Here is a 20,416-nt window from a genome sequence, read left to right as displayed (position 1 = left end):
AAACAACGCTGATATGAACATAGCTGAACAAGTGCTCTTGTGGTGTGGTTGAGCATTCCTTGGGTATATGCCCAAGAGTGGTATAGCTGGATCTTGGGGGAGATGGATTCCCAATTTTCTAAGAAATCGCCATATTGATTTCCAAAGTGGTTGTACAAGCTTGCATTCCCACCAGCAGTGGAGGAGAGTTCCCCTAGCTCCACATCCTCTCCAGCATAAGGTGTCTTCAGTGTTTTTGATCTTAGCCATTCTGACAGGCGTAAGGTGGTATCTCAGAGTTGTTTTGATTTGCATTTCCCTGATGATTAGGGATGTTGAGCAATTCCTTAAATGTCTTTCAGCCATTTGAGTTTCCTCTGTTGAGAATTCTCTGTTTAGTTCTATAGCCCATTTCTTAATTGGACTGTTGGGCATTTTGATGTCTAATTGCTTGAGTTCCTTATATATTCTGGATATCAGTCCTCTGTCAGATGTGGGATTGGTGAATATCTTTTCCCATTCTGTAGGCTGTCGCTTTGCTTTGTTGACCGTATCCTTTGCCCTACAAAAGCTTCTCAGTTTCAAGAGGTCCCATTGATTGATTGTTTCTCTCAGTGTCTGTGCTACTGGTGTTCTATTTAGAAAGTGGTCTCCTATGCCAATGTGTTCAAGACTACTTCCTACTTTCTCTTCTAGCAGGTTCAGAGTAGCTGGATTTATGTTGAGGTCCTTGATCCACTTGGACTTAAGTTTTGTGCACGGTGATAGATATGGATCTATTTGCAGCCTTCTACATGTTGATATCCAGTTTTGCCAGCACCATTTGTTGAAGATGCTTTCTTTTTTCCATTGTGCACTTTTGGCTTCTTTGTCAAAAATTATTTGTTCATAGGTGTGCGGATTAATATCAGGGTCTTCAATTCGATTCCATTGGTCCACATGTCGGTTTTTATGCCAGTACCAAGCTGTTTTTATTACTGTAGCTCTATAGTACAGCTTGAAGTCAGGGATCGTGATGCCTCCAGAGGTTGTTTTATTGTACAGGATTCTTTTGGCTATCCTGGGTTTTTTGTTTTTCCATATGAAGTTGAGTATTATTCTTTCCAGGTCTGTGAAGAATTGTGTTGGTATTTTGATGGGGATTGCATTGAATCTGTAGATTGCTTTTGGTAAGATTGCCATTTTTACTATGTTAGTTCTGCCTATCCATGAGCATGGGAGATCTTTCCATTTTCTGACATCTTCTTCAATTTCTTTTTTCAGGGACTTAAAGTTCTTGTCATATAGGTCCTTCACTTGCTTGGTTAGTATTACCCCAAGGTATTTTATGTCATTTGTGGCTATAGTAAAGGGTGATGTATCTCTGATTTCCTTCTCCGCTTTTTTGTCCATTGTATATAGGAGGGCTACTGATTTTTTGGAGTTGATCTTGTATCCTGCTATGTTGCTGAAGGTGTTTAAAAGCTGTATCAGTTCCTTGGTGGAATCTTTGGGGTTGCTCAAGTATACTATCATGTCATCTGCAAATAGGGAAAGCTTGACTTCTTCCTTTCCAATTTGTATCCCCTTAATCTCCTTATGTTGTCTTATTGCTCTGGCTAGAACTTCAAGTACTATATTGAATAAGTATGGGGAGAGCGGACAGCCTTGCCTCGTTCCTGATTTTAGTGGAATTGCTTTGAGTTTCTCTCCATTTAATTTGATGTTGGCTGTTGGCTTGCTGTAAATTGCCTTTATTATGTTTAGGTATGTTCCCTGTATTCCTGATCGCTCCAAGACCTTTATCATGAAGGGGTGTTGGATTTTGTCAAATGCCTTTTCAGCATCTAGTGAGATGATCATGTGGTTTTTTTCTTTGAGTTTGTTTATATGGTGTATCACATTGACAGACTTTCGTATGTTGAACCATCCTTGCATCCCTGGAATGAATCCTACTTGATCATGGTGGATAATTGTTTTGATGTGGTCTTGGAGTCTGTTTGCCAGTATTTTATTGAGTATTTTTGCATCAATGTTCATGAGGGAGATCGGTCTGTAGTTCTCTTTCTTTGTTGTATCCTTGTTTGGTTTGGGAATCAGGGTAATTGTAGCCTCATAGAAGGAGTTTGGTAATGTTCCTTCTGTTTCTATTGTATGGAACAATTTAGAGAGTATTGGTATTAACTCTTCTTTGAAGATCTGGTAGAATTCTGCACTGAAACCATCTGGTCCTGGGCTTTTTTTGGTTGGGAGACTTTTAATGACTGTTTCTATTTCGTTAGGGGTTATTGGACTATTTAAATAGTTTATCTGGTCTTGATTTAATTTAGGTATGTGGTACCTATCCAGAAAATTATCCATTTCTTTTAGGTTTTCCAGTTTTGTGGAATAGAGGTTTTTGAAGTATGACCTGATGATTCTCTGGATTTCCTCAATGTCTGTTGTTATGTCCCCCTTTTCATTTCTGATTTTGTTGATTTGGATGCTCTCTCTCTGTCTTTTGGTTAGTTTGGATAAGGGCTTGTCTATCTTGTTGATTTTCTCAAAGAACCAACTCTTTGTTTCATTAATTTTTTTGTATTGTTCTCTTTGTTTCTATTTTATTGATTTCAGCTCTCACTTTGATAATTTCCTGGCATCTATTTTTCCTGGGAGACTTTGCTTCTTCCTGTTCTAGAACTTTCAGGTGTGCTGTTAAGTCACTAGTGTGAGATTTCTCCAGCTTATTTATGTGGGCGTTTAGTGCTATGAATTTCCCTCTTAGTACTGCTTTCATAGTGTCCCATAGGTTTGGATATGTGGTGTCTTCATTTTCGTTGATCTCTAGGAAGTCTTTAATTTCTTTCTTTATTTCTTCCTTAACCCATTGGTGATTCAGGTGGGTATTGTTCAGTTTCCATGAGATTGTAGGTTTTCTGTAGTTTTTGTTGTTGTTGAAATCCAACTTTAGACCATGGTGGTCTGATAGAACACAGGAGGTTATTCTAATTGTTTTGTATCTGTTTAGATTTGCTTTGTGACCAAGTATGTGGTCGATTTTAGAGAAGGTTCCATGGGGTGCTGAGAAGAAGGTATATTCTTTTTTGTTAGGATGGAATGTTCTGTAGATGTCGATTAAGTCCATTTGAGTCATGACATCAATTAAGTCCTTTATTTCTCTGTTAAGTTTCGATTTGGGGGATCTGTCCAGTGGTGAAAGTGGGGTGTTGAGGTCTCCCACTATTAATGTGTGGGGTTCTATATGTGATTTAAGCTTTAATAATGTTTCTTTTACATATGTGGGTGCCCTTGTGTTTGGGGCATAAATGTTCAGAATTGAGACTTCCTCTTGGTGGATCTTTCCTGTGATGAGTATGTAATGCCCTTCTTGATCTCTTTTGATTGATTTTAGTTTGAAGTCTATTTTGCTGGATATCAGGATGGCTACACCCGCTTGTTTCTTAAGACCGTTTGATTGGAAAGTCTTTTCCCAGCCTTTTATTTTTAGGTAGTGTCTATCTTTGAATTTGAGATGTGTTTCTTGTATGCAGCAGAAAGATGGGTCCTGCTTTCGTATCCATTCTGTAAGCCTATGTCTTTTTATAGGTGAATTAAGTCCATTGATATTGAGGGATATTAATGTCCAGTGATTGTTCATTCCTGTTATTTTTTTGGTGGTGATGTGTGTGTACTTTTCTTCGTTGGGGTCTACTGCTGTGGCTTTATCTATTGCCTGTGTTTTCGAGGTTGTATCTGACTTCCTTAGGTTGGAATTTTCCTTCTAGTGCTTTCTGTAGGGCTGGGTTTGTGGATAAATATTGTTTAAATCTGGCTTTGTCATGGAATGTCTTGTTCACTCCATCTATGACGATTGAAAGTTTTGCTGGGTATATTAGTCTAGGCTGACATCCATGGTCTCTTAATGTCTGCATTACATCTGTCCAGGACCTTCTGGCTTTCAAAGTCTCCATTGAGAAATCGGGTGTTATTCTGATAGGTTTGCCTTTATATGTCACTTGGCCTTTTTCCTTTGCTGCTCTTAATATTCTTTCTTTATTCTGTACGTTTAATTGTTTAATTATTATGTGGCGAGGGGACTTTTTTTGGGGGTCTAGTCTGTTTGGTGTTCTATAGGCTTCCTGTATCTTCATAGGCATTTCCTTCTTTAAGTTGGGAAAGTTTTCTTCTATGATCTTGTTGAATATATTTTCTGTGCCCTTGAGTTGGTATTCTTCTCCTTCTTCTACCCCTATTATTCGTAGGTTTGGTCTTTTCATGGTGTCCCAAATTTCTTGGACATTTTGGTTCATGACTTTGTTGACTTTAGTGTTTTCTTTGACTGATGAATCCATTTCTTCTATTGTATCTTCAACGCTAGAGATCCTCTCTTCCATCTCTTGCATTCTGTTGATTATACTTGCATCTGAAGTTCCCAATCGTTTTCTCAGATTTTCTATTTCCAGCATTCCCTCTGTTTGTGTCTTCTTCATTTTTTCTATTTCCCTTTTCAGGTCTTGGACTGTTTCCTTCATTTGTTTCATTGATTTTTCTTGATTTTCTTTCAGTATTTTATTGTTCTCTTCCAGGACTTTATTGATTTCTTCTAATTTGTTTGCCCTTTCCTCTAGTTGTTTACAGCGTTCTTCACATTTTTTTGTCTTTTCCTCTACACGAGCCTCTAGCTTCTTCATGATGACATTCATAAGGCTATTTTCTTCTGCTTCTTCCAATTTCTGATGTTCAGGTCTAGGTGTTGGAGGAGGGCTAGGGCCTGGTGATGGTGTATTACTATTCATTTTGTTGTATGTGTTTCTGCCTTGACGTCTGCCCATCTTGTGGTTCGTTCCTGGCCTTATTCGCACACTTGGTTCAGAGCTGACAGATTCAGGAAGTCTCTCTCTCTTGTCCAGATGGGAGCTCTCTGTGCTTCAGAAGGGAAGTCCGGGGGCGTTTTCTTCTTTTTTTAATGTAACTTTTCCTTTAGGATTTTCTTTTTAAGTTACAAAGATAGTAATTACATGGAGTTGTCATATATCCCGTTCAATTTCTTCTATTATTAACATCTTATTGTGTCATTCTTGCAACAATTGATAAAACAGGTTGTTATATGGCTCTTAGCTACAGTCCATATGTGATACTCACATTTCCTGGATTTGAATCTAACATACTCTATACTGTAACAGGATCTCATCTAGGATACTATATTACATTTAGTTGAGATAACAATGAGGGAAAGAGACATTCTCACCCAATCCTATACTAACAACAAGATGCAATGCACTAACACAACATCATTGTTATTAGTTTGACTACCTGGTTGAGGCAGTGTTTGTCAGATTTCTTCAGTGAATAGTATTCCATTGACTGACCTTTCCTCGCTACTTTCTTTGTTGAAAGTCAATGTGTATGTCCTATTCATTTTAAAAAATTTAAAAATAAACTCTGTGTGTGTGCATGTGTGTGTGCATTAGAGAAACACACAAACAGAGAGTGGTAGATGTGTTTGTGGGTGTGCATACCAATGTGTTCACCCATGCCTGTGTGTGGAGGCCAGAGTTTGACATTGTGTCATCCTCCATGCTTTCCCTCTTGGTTTTTGAGACAGGATCTCTGTGTAAAGCTGGATGCCACTGAACTCCAGGGATCTGCCTGTCTCTGCTTTTCCACAGTTGGGATTACACACATCATATCACTTCTTGCATGGGTGCTGAGGACTAGGACTCACATCTTCATGCTTGTGTGACAAGCACTTTACTGACTGAGGCGTCTCTCTAACCCACATAGCCTACTTTTGAGTGGGAGCTGTATTAAATGAGGAGTTAAGGTGTGGGGACAACCTGCACATATGTTTGAGGTTATGCAGAAGACATCTGCCTATTCTTCCCCATGTATTTAGTAAATTATTTATATCAATATGGACTCAAGGATATTCATTTTATCATCCAATACTATGCTTATTTTGCTCTATCCTTGGACATTGGGAGCTCTTTTGTTATTTTCTGGGTCTTGAGCCCTGACACATTATCTAACACTCCTTTACTTTTTTTTTTTTTTGGTTTTTTTCGAGACAGGGTTTCTCTGTGTAGCTTTGCACCTTTCCTGGAACTCACTTGGTAGCCCAGGCAGGCCTCGAACTCACAGAGATCCGCCTGGCTCTGCCTCCCGAGTGCTGGGATTAAAGGCGTGCGCCACCACCGCCCGGCTTTCCTTTCCTTTTTACAATACAAGTTTATGTATGGTTTTAATATGTATTACCCCATCCCAGTTCTGGACCCAGACATTCCTCTAAGGATGTCTGGTTCCTTCTGTTAGTGAAGGGTATCAGAGAAACAAAGGCCCAGGCATGAAGTGTGGGCATTGCTAGTGGGATGCTTTTATTTCATCTGACAGCAAAGAAAAGAGTGTATATGCCTATATATGTAATCATTTCTTTGTGTAAGCATTACCTATTCATAATTTAAATTAAGCTATAAAAGAGTTCATACTGATATTTCCAACTCTAATATATCACCATAGTTAATCTTGTCTTGTTTGTAACCTCCCACTCTAAAAGTGGACATTTAATGCCCCAAAGTCTTTCTTTTGCCTCATATATGGCTCTTTTCATAGAATTTGTCAAAAAGGATAGTCTTTCTTTCATTAAAGAAACTAAATTCTTATTAATAATCACTTGACCATATACCCAAGGGTTTATTTCTGAATCCTCCATTCAGTTCCGTGAATGTATATGTTTATTTTCCTACCACACTATTTGATTATTATAGGATCTACTAGGTTATTAAAATAGGAAGTTTCAATTTTCACCTTTGCTTTCCCTAGGTTGTTTTGGATATTCCATATTGCTTGAAGATCCCTACAAAACAATCTGCTTTCAATTTTCACAACTCTTAATTTTCTCTCAAAATTCTTTTGAGAACGTTGTAGATGAGAACTTAGCTATATCACTCCCACTCCTCCATCTCCTCCAGTGTACACAGCACTCACTGCATCGACATCACTCCCTCCTTCCCCACCTCCTCCCATTGCACACGAGTCCTGCAGCCACATCACACCCACTCCTCTCTAAACTCCTCCATTGCACACGAGCCCTGTAGCCACATCACACCCACTCCTCTCTAAATTCCTCCATTGCACACAAGTATTGTAGCCACATCACACCCACTCCTCTCTAAATTCCTCCATTGCACATGAGTACTGCAGCCACATCACACCCACTCCTCTCTAAACTCCTCCATTGCACATGAGCCCTGTAGCCACATCACACCCACTCCTCTCTAAACTCCTCCATTGCACACGAGCCCTGCAGCCACATCACACCCACTCCTCTCTAAATTCCTCCATTGCACACGAGCCCTGTAGCCACATCACATCCACTCCTCTCTAAATTCCTCCATTGCACACGAGCCCTGTAGCCACATCACACCCACTCCTCTCTAAATTCCTCCATTGCACACAAGTATTGTAGCCACATCACACCCACTCCTCTCTAAATTCTTCCATTGCACACGAGCCCTGTAGCCACATCACACCCACTCCTCTCTAAATTCCTCCATTACACACGAGCCCTGTAGCCACATCACACCCACTCCTCTCTAAATTCCTCCATTGCACACAAGTATTGTAGCCACATCACACCCACTCCTCTCTAAATTCCTTTATTACACACGAGTACTGTAGCCACATCACACCCACTCCTCTCTAAATTCCTCCATTACACACGAGCCCTGTAGCCACATCACACCCACTCCTCTCTAAATTCCTTTATTACACACGAGCCCTGTAGCTACATCATACCCACTCCCTCAGCCCCTCCTATGTCCTTCCTCCAAAATTCATAATTATTATTCACACATGTATCTACACATGCACATGCACACACATATGCACATATGCATATATGCAGCTTACTGAATCCATTTAGTGTTGCTCATATGTGTGTGTTTAGGGTTGACCAGTTGTAATTGGACATCCTATGCAGGAGCTCATCCCTGGAGGGAAATAATTCTCCATCTCTTAACAGTTATTACTCACTTGTAGCTCTTTATCCAGGGGTGGGACCATGTGGAATGTCCACTTCACACTGACATACAAACTGATGTCATTATTGTGGTCTTGTTCAGGTAACCATATTGATATTTCATGAGTGCATTTTCCTTGTTATGCCTAAGACATTATCTAGCAGCAGATGTCCTGGGACTCTGGCTCTTATAATCTTTTTGTCTTTCCTTCAGTGATTTTTTTTGAGCCTTTCATGTAGGAATTATGTTGCAGATATATCAGTTGGGATTGGGCACTCTGAAATCCTTATTCTCCTCATTTTGATCAGTTGTGAATCTTTGTAATAGTCTCCACTTATTACAAAAATAAGCTTTTTGGGGTGAGGGTTGAGAGCTATCCATGCCTGTGGGTACAGAGAGAAGTAATTAGAATACAGTTAGAAATTTATTGGTTTAAGAAATTGGCAGTAGTAGATTCTCCTCTCAAGTCTATGACATCTCTAGCTATAGACAATTGGTAGGTTTATAGTTCTAGGCATGAATTCTCTCCTATTGGTCAGGCCTTAAGTCCAATTACACAGTTGTTAGTTACCCACAAGATAAGAGTACCACTATTACCCCATTGGGAATTCTAACATCAGTAGTTTTTGATAATGTATCGTGTCACAGACTGGCCATTACAGTAATATATGGAGTAGTCTTACCTACAAAGTCTATGTTTTCCTTCTTCCTACACTAGTTTGAAGTTGTTGGAAACCAAGATTGACTTACTGTATCTATAGTCTTATCTTCTCAAGAATGTCATGTAAAGGGAATCTCACGTACTATTTATTTTTATTTACAGAGTAAATTCAGGATTCATTCATGTCTTTGGACATACTGTCTTTGATAATTACCTTTTCAACTGAAGATACAATGAAGATTTTCATGTTGAATTTTGCAGCACATATCTTCATACATATCCATTTGTTCTCTTGCTCCCTCTCAGATCCACGGTCCACACAGAGGACTGTCTACCACGTCTATGTCCCACCTGGTTGTCCTACTGTCATGAGTAATTTGTTCTTTCCCCTATTCTACATATACTGCTCAACAAATACTGGAAGGTTTACTAACCCACCTTCAAAGCTTTTCAGACTTTACCTTCCAAACACTCCTGTTCATTTTTTATGGTCCTAATTCACACTCCTGTTTCCTAGTTTCTCCATTTCTCTTTTCCTTGTTCAATATTTTGTGGTGAGAACTGTGTATTAATCTACAACAATGTTATGCCTGTCTCATACTGGGTGTTTCATAAGTACTCATTCAATGGGCAAGTAAGTGATTTTCTATAGTGAATAGGCTAGATATCCAGAACAGCAACACTGCCTGAAATGCATGCTATATCATGTTCACATGAACATATAGTCGTTTCCTAGTCAAACTTTAAAAAATGTTTGAAAGTCACTTGAAAAGAATGGACTGAAATCTGAAATACATTTATTTATTTAAGGTATCAGCAAATTTCTTACTTTATTTAATACAATATTTTGAGATAGGGCCTCATGTAGCCCAGGCTGGTTTCAAGTTTAGTATATAGCTGAGAATGAGAACTTCTGATCCTTCTGCCTTTACCCCATAAATCCGGAGACTAAAGATAAGTACCACCATGCCACATTTAATACAGTGCTGGGGATCAAACCTGGGACTTCACGCATGTGAGATAAGCAGTCTTCAACTACATCCCCCATCCTCATAATCCTCCTTAATGTTCCAAAACTCAATCTGAACAGTGAGTTCTGGCTTGGACCTGTCTGTAAGCCTTTGTCTACAGGTTTAACAGGCACACACAAGTGTGCTGCATTATCGTTTTTCATTCAGGATTAAAGTGCCGGGATGCCTTACAGTGAAAGTGCTGCCTGGTGTGCCCGCCTGCTCTCCTCCCACTCGGTCTCTCTCTTCTCCCTGGCTGCCTTGGCTCCAGCTGTATGTTAATGGGAAAATGAAATCAGAGCCCGAGGAGCGAGCAGTGTTGGCTGGGAGAGCCAGATGGGTTCTCAGAGATATTTTAGGGCTCAGAGATATTTTAACAGAAACATGTATGTGAACATTCCAGAGGAAATAAGTATAAGCATGTTCTGAAATACATTTAATTTATATAGAACACATGGCTTTTATACAGACATGATCAAATAATACCATGCTAATGAACTTTGATAATGCATGTCAGAGGTTTTAAGCATTAGCCTAGAATATCGGTATTGCTGTGAACAGCTGCAGTGTATTGCATGAAATTTATGCACTTATTAGCTACTGCATGGCTTTTGGGGGAAATTGATTAACCAGAATAAAATCATCATTGTGGGGGACTAACTCTCACACTTATTTACTCCAGGAATGAGAGATAAGAGACTTAGAAATAGAGAATGGAGAGAAAACACAGAATAGACTCGGGTGGGCCTGGATCCTTATCCACTGACTCAGAGCTTTATTCCAAAGGTCTATTCATAAAATGCCAAGGGGTGGAGCAAAAGACCTCCCCCTTGCTAGTTACAGTCACCTGGTACCCAGGCCCATGGTCCAATCAACCTCTTATGCAGTCCTGCTGGGTACAGCCACTAGGAAACCTAGTGAGCTCGAACACATCATCATCCATATTGGTAAAAGGAGCTTCAAAATCCTTAATACTGGGCCCTAAGTGAGATATTCTTGAGAATCCCCACTCTACATTTGTAAGTTTGAAGACGAACTTGAACTAGTCTACAGGATCCCTGTCAGGATTTGCTACATTCAGGTTGTAGATATCAATTCTCTGTGGAGCAGATCAACTCCCCCATGAACGAACTGTGCAGTTTGGACGATGGGAACAGGGAGATCATTAATGCTCTCCTTCCCCTGCTTCTCTCCTTTCCCATCCTCTCCTTTTCTTCCTCCCTTTCTCCTCCTCCTCCTCTTCTCCCTCCTCCTCCTCCTCCTCCTCCTCCTCCTCCTCCTCCTTCTCCTCTTCTACCTCTTCATATCGGCCATTGGTCTGGGTTATGAAGAATGTTGAGGAAAGTGTTCAGTATTCATAGACCTGAATGAATCTTCAATTTATATCTTAAATAAAAGTAAATAATAGGAAAGGTTCACTTTACATGACACTCATGAGAAGGGAAGACTATAGATACAGTAAGTACATCTCAGTTTCCAACAAACTTGAAAATAAAGAGAAGGAAAGGCAAAAGAAAGTACTGTCTCCAGCATATCTGCAATCCCTGCCCAGTGGTCTGTGTCAGGAAGAGTTCTTCAAGAACCCGTTGGCCTTCCACTCAAGAACTCTCTGTTCCAAATGTTTGCCCCTTGTTGGCAGGATGTTTTAAGTGCGTAGATCTGTGAGTATGTAGCGTATTGCAATAGCTGAGGTTTTGATGCTTTAAAAGAGGGTAGGCCCTTGTTTCTGATTACCATGGCTTAGTAGAGTCCAATGCTTTTAGCATTTGAAATAGTTGGGCTCTTTTGGTACCCTAGAGTTGTCCTGGACCTTCAGTTTGGAAGCGTAGATTGTGGAAATGACCAAGCTGTTAGGAAGTTTATGGTTTAGGCAGTTATGGTTAGTGGCCACTTCAGATTTCTCAGGCATGGCAAGTCATCAGCCCATCTGAAGAGACATTGTAGTTTAGGAAATAAAGCAAAGGCAGAAGTTGAAATGGTGATGTTCCCTGCAAAGCCTTCTAAGAGTTTGCTTCTCAAAACAATGGTTAGCTCCTAGTCACACAGGTAGGAACTTCCCAACCTTCCACATGCATAACATTGTATTTATGTGAATAGCTTCCAGATTTTTAAAGATGTGAACTACATATATGGCTCATTTAGATAAAATGAAGACCCAATTCTGGTGTTCTTTGTAGTTTAATAATATGCCAGTTTCATTGTTGTGACCTAAAAGAGTTAATACCATCAACAGGAATTCGTGATCTCACTTATAGAGAGATACTTGGAAATTCTTGGTTCAGTGTTTTTCTAGATTCTGTTTTCAAAATGAAATCAACAGACTATGTCAAGAGAGGCCACAAAGATCACTGAGTTCCTTTAGTACCTGTATAAGCTTGGTTGCATTGGAGTTTCCAGCAGGGTCTTATTTCTACTTTCCGAACTAACACAAGGCTCCTAAACAGAGCATGTTACAGAAGCCACAGCCTTCTCTTTCTGTGTTGGCAGTGGGAGTTTGTCTGGTTTCTGTATTAATGCCTCTCATTCTTCTCTTATCACATATTGAATGAAAGGTGGCTGCTAAGCTGCAACAACTCAAATGCAACCCTTTCTGTACTCACATTCTTTCAAGGCTTCCAGAGTTGAAAAACACAGTGTAGCCATGCCTGCCTTTTCAAAACTGATAGCTAGTTCTCCCTACACAACGGGTATGTAAAATACTCCATGACATCTTTCTGTATCACCCATCCTGCATGATCACTTCACATGCACCTTGCCACAACCCTAAAGGATGAATAGGGCACATTTCACTCTAATAATTTATGGATGATGATTCAGTTCAAAGAATTGCAGCAGGTTTTCTACAGCCACATATTTAGGATGTGGGAGAAAACAGGATCATAAAGCTATATTAATGTTCCAGATTCTGTCCAGGAAACTCCACTTAATACGAGAGCATTATTGCTGGCAGCCAAACATGCATTATGATGCTATCACAATACAGATGTCACGCATTTTGCAATTTATGTTCTGGGGTAGCAGATAACATTCTGAACTTCTAAGTCTCACTGTTAACCTCTTGATTGCAGGAAATTTCTCTGCTATTCTTCCCCCCTGGTTTCTTCGTAATCTCATTTTCCAACAGGAACTTTAAGACTTGACCTAGATACTACTATTAAAATATTACCTGTTTCTCTTTTCTGGAAGGGATACTCACAAATAAAATTTAGTGTTACTTTCAAACTTCTAATAAATATTACTTTTTACTGATCCTATGACTGAGTTTACATGGCCAAAGATCTTCTTAAGGCCCCCTTGCTCTTTCCTCTAGCAAAAGATATGATCCTAGAAATGGCAAGAGAGTGCTTTTGCCTTATGAACTTGCTTTGAAATGGAGGGTGATGCTGGCATTTGTAAGAAAATGTTTAAAGAAATTGTTTTTATAGTGATTTCTATAAAGTCTTTCTTAGCACATATCCCTATTCCCCATCTCTGTGTTCTCCATCTCTCCCTGTATTCCCTGACTCTATCTGTATCCCTGACTCTATCTGTCCTCCCCATCTGTGGCAGTTTGAATGTAATTGGCCCCCACATGCTCATAGAGAGTGGCATTATTAGGAGGTGTAGCTTTGTTTGGAGTAGGTATGACCTTGTTGGAGGAAGTATGTCATTGTGGGGGTGGGCTTTCAGGTCTCATATATGCTCAGACCATGCTCAGTGTCTCAGACCACTTCCTCTTGCCTGCTCATTAAGATGTAGGTTTCTCAGCTTCAGCACCTTGTCTGCCTGCATGCCACCATGTCCCACCATGACGATGATGGACTAAATCTCTGAAACTGTAAGCCACCCCATTAAATGTTTTCCTCTATAAGAGTTGCTGTGGTCATGGTGTCTCTTCACAGCAGTAGACACCCTAAGACACGGTCTCTATCTGTATCCCCACCTGAAGACACCCGCTGTCTTCTTAGTAAACACCAGCCTTTTAAAATGGTTGCCCAGGGTATATTGTCAGGCTTTGCTCCCACTTTTCAGAAGCTCAGGTAAAAAGTCCTTTCCTCAGTGCTTTTGAAGTTATACATTTACTAGGTATCAAGTAGTGAATCATAATTCTTTTTGATATTTTCAAAATTTTATGTTAATGCAAATATGATTTTTCTTCCACAGAGATCCACATGTTCACTCTAACATATCTTTCTCTTCAGCTTTTTTTTTTTCCAGAGCTGAGGACCGAACCCAGGGCTTTGCACTTGCTAGGCAAGCGCTCTACCACTGAGTTAAATCCCCAACCCCTCTCTTCAGCTTTTAAGGAAACCATTTTTCTAATTTTGCAGCCCAGTTAAACAACAGGATGTTTCATTGCGTTCTTTCAGTATTGAGGATTCCAGTAGGAATTAACACAGAAACCTGGTCAACACTGATGACTGGATTTCCAGCAGCACAATAATGAAAAGAAAAAGAATAGTCAACATTCAGAAAGAAAACTATTGGGTTAATTTTAATGAAACCATGTATACTGTACTTAGTAAAATTCAGGGCACTTCACAACCTTGTAATACTCTCAAAAACACACAAATACTGAATCCATCAAAGTAAAGAAACCCATTATCCAGTTCACTGTGCATCTATAAAACAAAAATGTGTCTGACATTCACATCTTTAGGAACCTTGAGGATGTCACCTGACTGTGATGCCCAACTCTCCTCTGTCCTTTTAGATGGTTATGTTTGTGCTGCAGCTGGGCAGTACCACGTTCCTAGTTACAGAGCCTGTGATCAGCGCGATGACCACGGGGGCCGCCACCCATGTTGTGACTTCACAAGTCAAGTATCTCTTGGGAATTAAAATGCCATATATATCTGGACCACTGGGATTCTTTTATGTAAGTTTTCCAAATGTCTCTGTTTGTATAATTTGCGTGCATGTTTCGCAAAGTTGAATTTAGCTTATTAAAGTACTGAGTATTTTTTCTTTGCCACAGAAACTTGAGTTTAAACAAAAAAAATTAGGATGTTTTAAATCCTATTAATTAGTGTATGAAACTAGTTTAATGAGTACAATCTACTGATTTTAGAAATAATTCCTTATAGTGAATAACTGAGTTGATGACTGATGAGAAAAAGTGGCTGTTTTTGTGAGTCAGATCTATTGCCAAATTCTAATGAAATCCATCTACTGGGCTTTTGATCCACTAACAACAGCACACTCTCAGAATTGTGAACTCCAGTAGGGATCAAAACAGAGGTGTGGTTGGTATTGGTGGCTGGAGCCCAGTAGCAGACAATCAACTATTAAAAGCCCTCTGAACTTGAGAGAAGAATGACTGACTAGTTTCAACATATTTCTACAATAGCATTCCATTGCTCCTGCTTTCTTTGGAGACTAAAACCAATGGCTGCTTAGGACTTTGCATTCAGTTTGAACTTTGTAACAACAACAACAACAACAAAATATTCAAGTAATGAACTTCATAACAAACTTCACTTTACTTAATTTTATGCATTGCTGTATGCTAGGTAATATCAATGTTCTATAGCAAGAGTGTGTCACCCTTAATCTTGAAGCGAATTGTTTAAATAGCAACAGATATATGGAGCTACAATAACTTATTAGTCTCATTTCTGTTTTGGAGGTTATTACTGGTACACCTCAATTTTCTAATCTACAGCAGGGATTCACTTCATTTGCATATCATTGTCTGCATTACATTATTCCCTTTTCCCCCCGTTTTCTCACGTGTATGTGCGTTCTCAAGTGTGTGGGCTGAGGCTTACTTAGGTAGTTTTGCTCACTTTCTCTCTACTTTATTCATTTGGACAGGGCATCTACTGGACCCAGTGTCCATGAACATGGCTAATTTAGCTACCCAGTTTGCTCTGGAAATCCCTGTCTTCTAAACATTGGAATTACAATCAGGCCCCTTGCCTACCTGGCAGTTGCACTGTTTAAGGGTCTTACTGTCAGTCTTCATGCTTGCATGGCAAACACTTTAATTTATGAGCCATCTCCTAAGCCCGTGATTGGTGGATTTAATACAGATGTCAAGTTTTGGAACTACTGTATCGAAATGGTAGAATATTTTTACCAAATTTCTATCTGGAAATTCAACATATTGATAATTTACTCCGACTTTATCATTGCCAAGCCTGGTTATTACTGTTTTTAAATAGTACCAAATATCTGTGGAGTAGGTTCTCAAGTCTTTTGGGCATATGTCAAGAAGTGGGTTAGCTGGGCCATAGGTAGATAGAAAAAGGAGAAATGTAGTAATTATAGTATAATCTCAAAAATAAAAGATTCTGAATACAGTGAATGCATATATGGAATTCTCAAAGAGTTAATAAAAGCACTATTTTTTAAGCGTGAGAATACGAGATATGCAGGAATTCCCCTTAATGGCATTATACACACACACACACACACACACACACACACACACACACACACACACGTAGTGTTTGGGACATGTGCCCAGCTCTAAAGAGAAGAGGATCTGAATCCTTGCCCTCCTGAAGCTCTACTTTTAGTATGTCAAACAGAAATGACCAAACACACACAAATAAATACAAATTGGAACAAATGTTATAAAATTTAAAAATTACCAGATTGGTATTTGGGTAAAAAGTATCAGTTGTATTAATGTCCCATCTGCTTCAGTGGTAAAATAGTAATGAAAATGCAGTATTGGTGGTATGGTGCTGCAAGTGGGTTCTGAAATTTTGTTGCTTAGGTAATATCTGGCTCAGTGATTCATTCATTGCAAGAAAGCTTAAAATCAAAACAAGAAAACTGGAACGTTGCCTGGAAGCAACATAATTCCATGCTCCAACTCAAACAAAAACAGACCAAAGTAGCTGTAAGCCGTCAGATGACTGGCTGAGAGTTAAGACCTTTGGTGACGCCCAGTCTACAGGACAGAACAAAATTGGAGAAGATTCTGCCTTGACCTGCCTGGGAACAGTGTATTAGTCTGCACATGTGCAGAGTAGAAAACACACATGGGTTAGAACTGGGCCCTGTTTGGCCGTATCCATGTATACCAATGATCCTCTTTGTTTTCAGGAGTGTGTTTAAAAAAAAAAAAAAAGGCCACACTGACTTGGGAATAACATCCTCCCCTGCTCATTGGTTACTGTGTGGACATGCTCCCTGAAATATTATGTATATGATTCCCCTCTCTCATTTTTTTTTTTCTTGTGAGGTGAACTGCAAGTTACTTTATCTTATCTAGATCAAACACTGTGAGGCCTTTGAAGATCTTTTGTAAGGTCTCACACCGAAACTGAATCAGATTTAGATGCACGCTTAGATTGCAGATTTTAAATTCCCATTACTCAGCTACTGGAAGATACAAGGCTTTGTTCTGATGGAAAATTTTTTAAAAATATACTCTTGCTGCTCTAAGTCAGAGGATCCTGTGCTCTTAGGTTTTTTGGAAGTGACAGTTCATTGTTCTTGGTCAGTGTGCTAACACTTCTGTATCAAAAATGGCAGTGACTCAAGACAGAAATGACACAAACTAATAATCCCAGCCCTCAAGAGGCTAAGGAAAGGAAACAATGTGAGTTTGAGGCCAGCCTGGAATGTAGAGTGAATTACTGGCTAGCTTGAGCTACATAGTGAATTACCAGCCAACCCATAGTGCATAGTGTGACTCTGTCTAAAAAAAGAAAATATAGTAAGTTGAGTATAAGTTGAAAATTAAGCCATTCACAATGGATAATTTTACTGGGATAGTTGAAAATGAGTTTTAGCATAGTTCAGTTGAGAGAATCTGATGATCAGGATGTAAATTTGAACTTGCTCCTGATTATTTAAGTTGTACCTGAAAGAAGAGGTCTGACCTCAGTGTTACAGTGCAGAGGAGATGAAATCATTCAAGGCCTTGGCCAGCTGGTCAAAGGAGGACCACTTTCTTTCTTTTTTTTTCACTTGGAGGAAAGTCAATGAACATAATTTAGGGTTTTTTATTTTTTGACTGCTTCCTTCTTGATTTTCAGAACTCTCATATCCTGTTTGAAAGCTACCCAGGCTGTGGAGAGAAAATGAACACACTACTTACATATACCCTGTCACATAAATTAACGTATAGAATTTTTTATAAGCTTGCATAATGAGATTGTCACAGATCCTAATAGTCAGGGACACTGGTTTTCATTTTCAAAAGTCAAGTTTAGCTTATATGTCCTCTAATTCACTCCAGTAGCCTTGATCTTTACCATCAATTTTGAGAGGAAACAGTTTTCTCCTTTTGCTCTGCTCTTTTGGCCTGCAGTAGATATTTTTTGATGTGTACAACAGTGGTATCCCCAATGCCTCCTTTCTTAGGGATGCTGCTCTGTGCAATAAAGAAAGGTCTGTTATTTAAGTTGAACTGGTAGCATCTCTGTTCCTTGGCTTCTGTGGGCTTGAAAATGTACTCACCTCAGTGGAACACTTTTAGCAGATGACTTAAGTCAGATCCATGAAGCGGTATAGGGTTAGTTTTGCTCTCTTGGATTATAGAAAGGACTTTCAGTTGTTTTGAGGGGTAGACATTGCTACAGTTTGGATGTGAAATGTGTCCCAAGGGGATAGACTTAACATGAAGGCTTGTACCCTAGCCTTTACGGAAAATAGTAGGATCTTTAAGAAGTGGAGACTAGTGGAAGGGCACTAGTATATCTTTTTCTCCTAGGCCACAAAATAAGAAGCTTTGCCCCTGCCATAACTTGTTGCCTTTGCTACAGACTGGGACACAAAGGGGCCAAATGAATATGGACGGAAACCTCTGAAACTATGAGCTGAGAGAAACCTTTTCTATCCATAAGGTGACTGTCTCAGATGTTTGTTACAGTAGTGGGGAGCTGGCACAACACAAATTCTAGCTCAGTACCCTTGGCCACTCTTTGACTTGTAGCTGCGAGTTGTTAACAAGTTTGTTCATGGAGCAGAGGTTCATAAATCTTACTTGCTACTCAAATGACCACCCAGAAGTTAAAGGGTACCCATATTTATAAGAAGCTTTTAGAATAACTCTCACACTCTTTGTGTTAGGATTCTTCAGAGGAACAGAACTGATAGAATAAAAAATACATATGAATTATGTTATATGATATATATATATATATATATATATATATATATATATATATATGAATTATATATGAAACATGTCTTAGGGTTTCTATTGCTGGGAAGGGACACCATGATTATGGCAACTCTTATCAAGGAAAAATTTAATTGGGGTGGTGTGCAGTTTTGGAGGTTTAGTCCATTATCATCATGGTGGGACAGGGTGGCATGTAGGCAGGCATTAGAGAAGGAGCTGAGTGTTCTACATCTTGATCTGAAGAAAACAGGAAGTGATCTGAGCCACTCTGAGTGTAGCTTGACATAGGAGACCTCAAAGCCTACCCCCATAGGAGCACAGTTCCTCCAACAAAGCCATACCTACTCCAACAAAGTCATGTCTCCTAATAGTGCCTCCCGCTTTGGGGGTCATTTTTTTTCATACCACCACAGTACACACACACACACACACACACACACACACACACACACACGCACACACGCACACACGCACACCCACACACTCGTTTTAATATAGTCACTTACAGGTTGTGGTCCAGCTAGTCCAACAACCAAAAGGCCAATAATCCAGTAGTTGTTCAATCCATGAGGCTGGATATCTTAGCTGGTCTTCAATCTACACTGGAATCCTAAAGAAATAGGCTCCTATACCAGTAAAGGAATGCCTCAGCATCAGGATAGATGAGCTTGACAGTCAGAATGAGGGTAAGCAGGGAAAAAGCAAAAACTTCCTTCTTCCTTGCCTTTTTTGTGTAGACTGGCAACCAGAAGGTGTGGCCAGATTTAATGTGGGTCTTTTTTACTCACATGATCCAATCAAGACAATCCTTCACAGGCGTGTCCAGCTGCTTGGGTTTTTATTGATTCCAGATAGGTGCAGTCAAGTTGACAACTCCGATTAGCCATCACACCTCCATAGTTTTAAAAAGAATTGATACAATGGTCTAATTTAGCCACTTATTATTTCTCTTCCTCATTTCCTTCATGCCTCACTTCGCTTTTCTCTTTGTTCAAATTTCTACCTGCATTATACTTCATAGGAAACTTTCCTTAATGAGTAAACATAGTTATTTTGTAGTGACTTTGAAGAACATTGTAATACATTCTTCAGCTATTTGGAGGGTAAAATATTAACTTTTGTTCTGAGTTACTTTTTAGTTTTTGTGATTTTATTAGGACCAGGTAACTAATTAGTGTTTATTTTTTTTCCATAGAAGTAACAATGGGGTTTGAACGTTAGAATTCAAGAAACCCAGATTCAGATCATAGGTACAATAGGGACTGAACAAATGATCTGCTGTCAGTTTTGTTAACTGGTGACAATTATATTCTGAGGGGTTAATTGAAAAAAAAAGCTAGAACATAGCTATTCAATAAATGACAGCCACTGTCTTCTTACTGGTGATGAATAGATATAAAAAGTTTAGATTCTTCACACTTCTGATTAAGTAATAAATACTGATACTTCTCCTCCCCAAAAGACTTTTAGTCAGATTCACAAGATGAAACAATAAAATAAATCCAGAGGTCTTTTTGCAGTTTAAAAATCACAATGAACTGAAATTTTATAAACCTTGAAAATAAATATTTCTGCTTTTAATGAGAGCTCATTATGAGACTTGAGGAAGTCTGTATTTTAAATTGTATTTGTAATTTTACATTAATCCTGTCCCAAATCTCCTGGACAATTATAAGGACACTTAGTAAACTATGTGCTATATTTTAATATATTTAAGATTAAA

General features: G+C 39.2%; 1 protein-coding gene across 1 annotated transcript in view; it reads left to right on the top strand.

Moving 5' to 3' along the window:
- The window catches only part of Slc26a7 (solute carrier family 26 member 7), a 125,437-nt gene that overhangs the window by 45,841 nt on the left and 59,180 nt on the right, over nt 1-20,416 (top strand). Inside the window, exon 5 of the mRNA XM_059253885.1 lies at nt 14,320-14,484. Coding sequence (XP_059109868.1) covers nt 14,320-14,484 — 165 coding nt within the window. The remainder of the gene's footprint in view (nt 1-14,319; nt 14,485-20,416) is intronic.

The sequence above is a fragment of the Peromyscus eremicus genome, chromosome 2 (assembly GCF_949786415.1).
Source record: "Peromyscus eremicus chromosome 2, PerEre_H2_v1, whole genome shotgun sequence".
Classification (NCBI taxonomy): domain Eukaryota; kingdom Metazoa; phylum Chordata; class Mammalia; order Rodentia; family Cricetidae; genus Peromyscus; species Peromyscus eremicus.
Note: the sequence above shows the minus strand (reverse complement) of the source record. Positions and strands in the feature narration are given on the sequence as shown.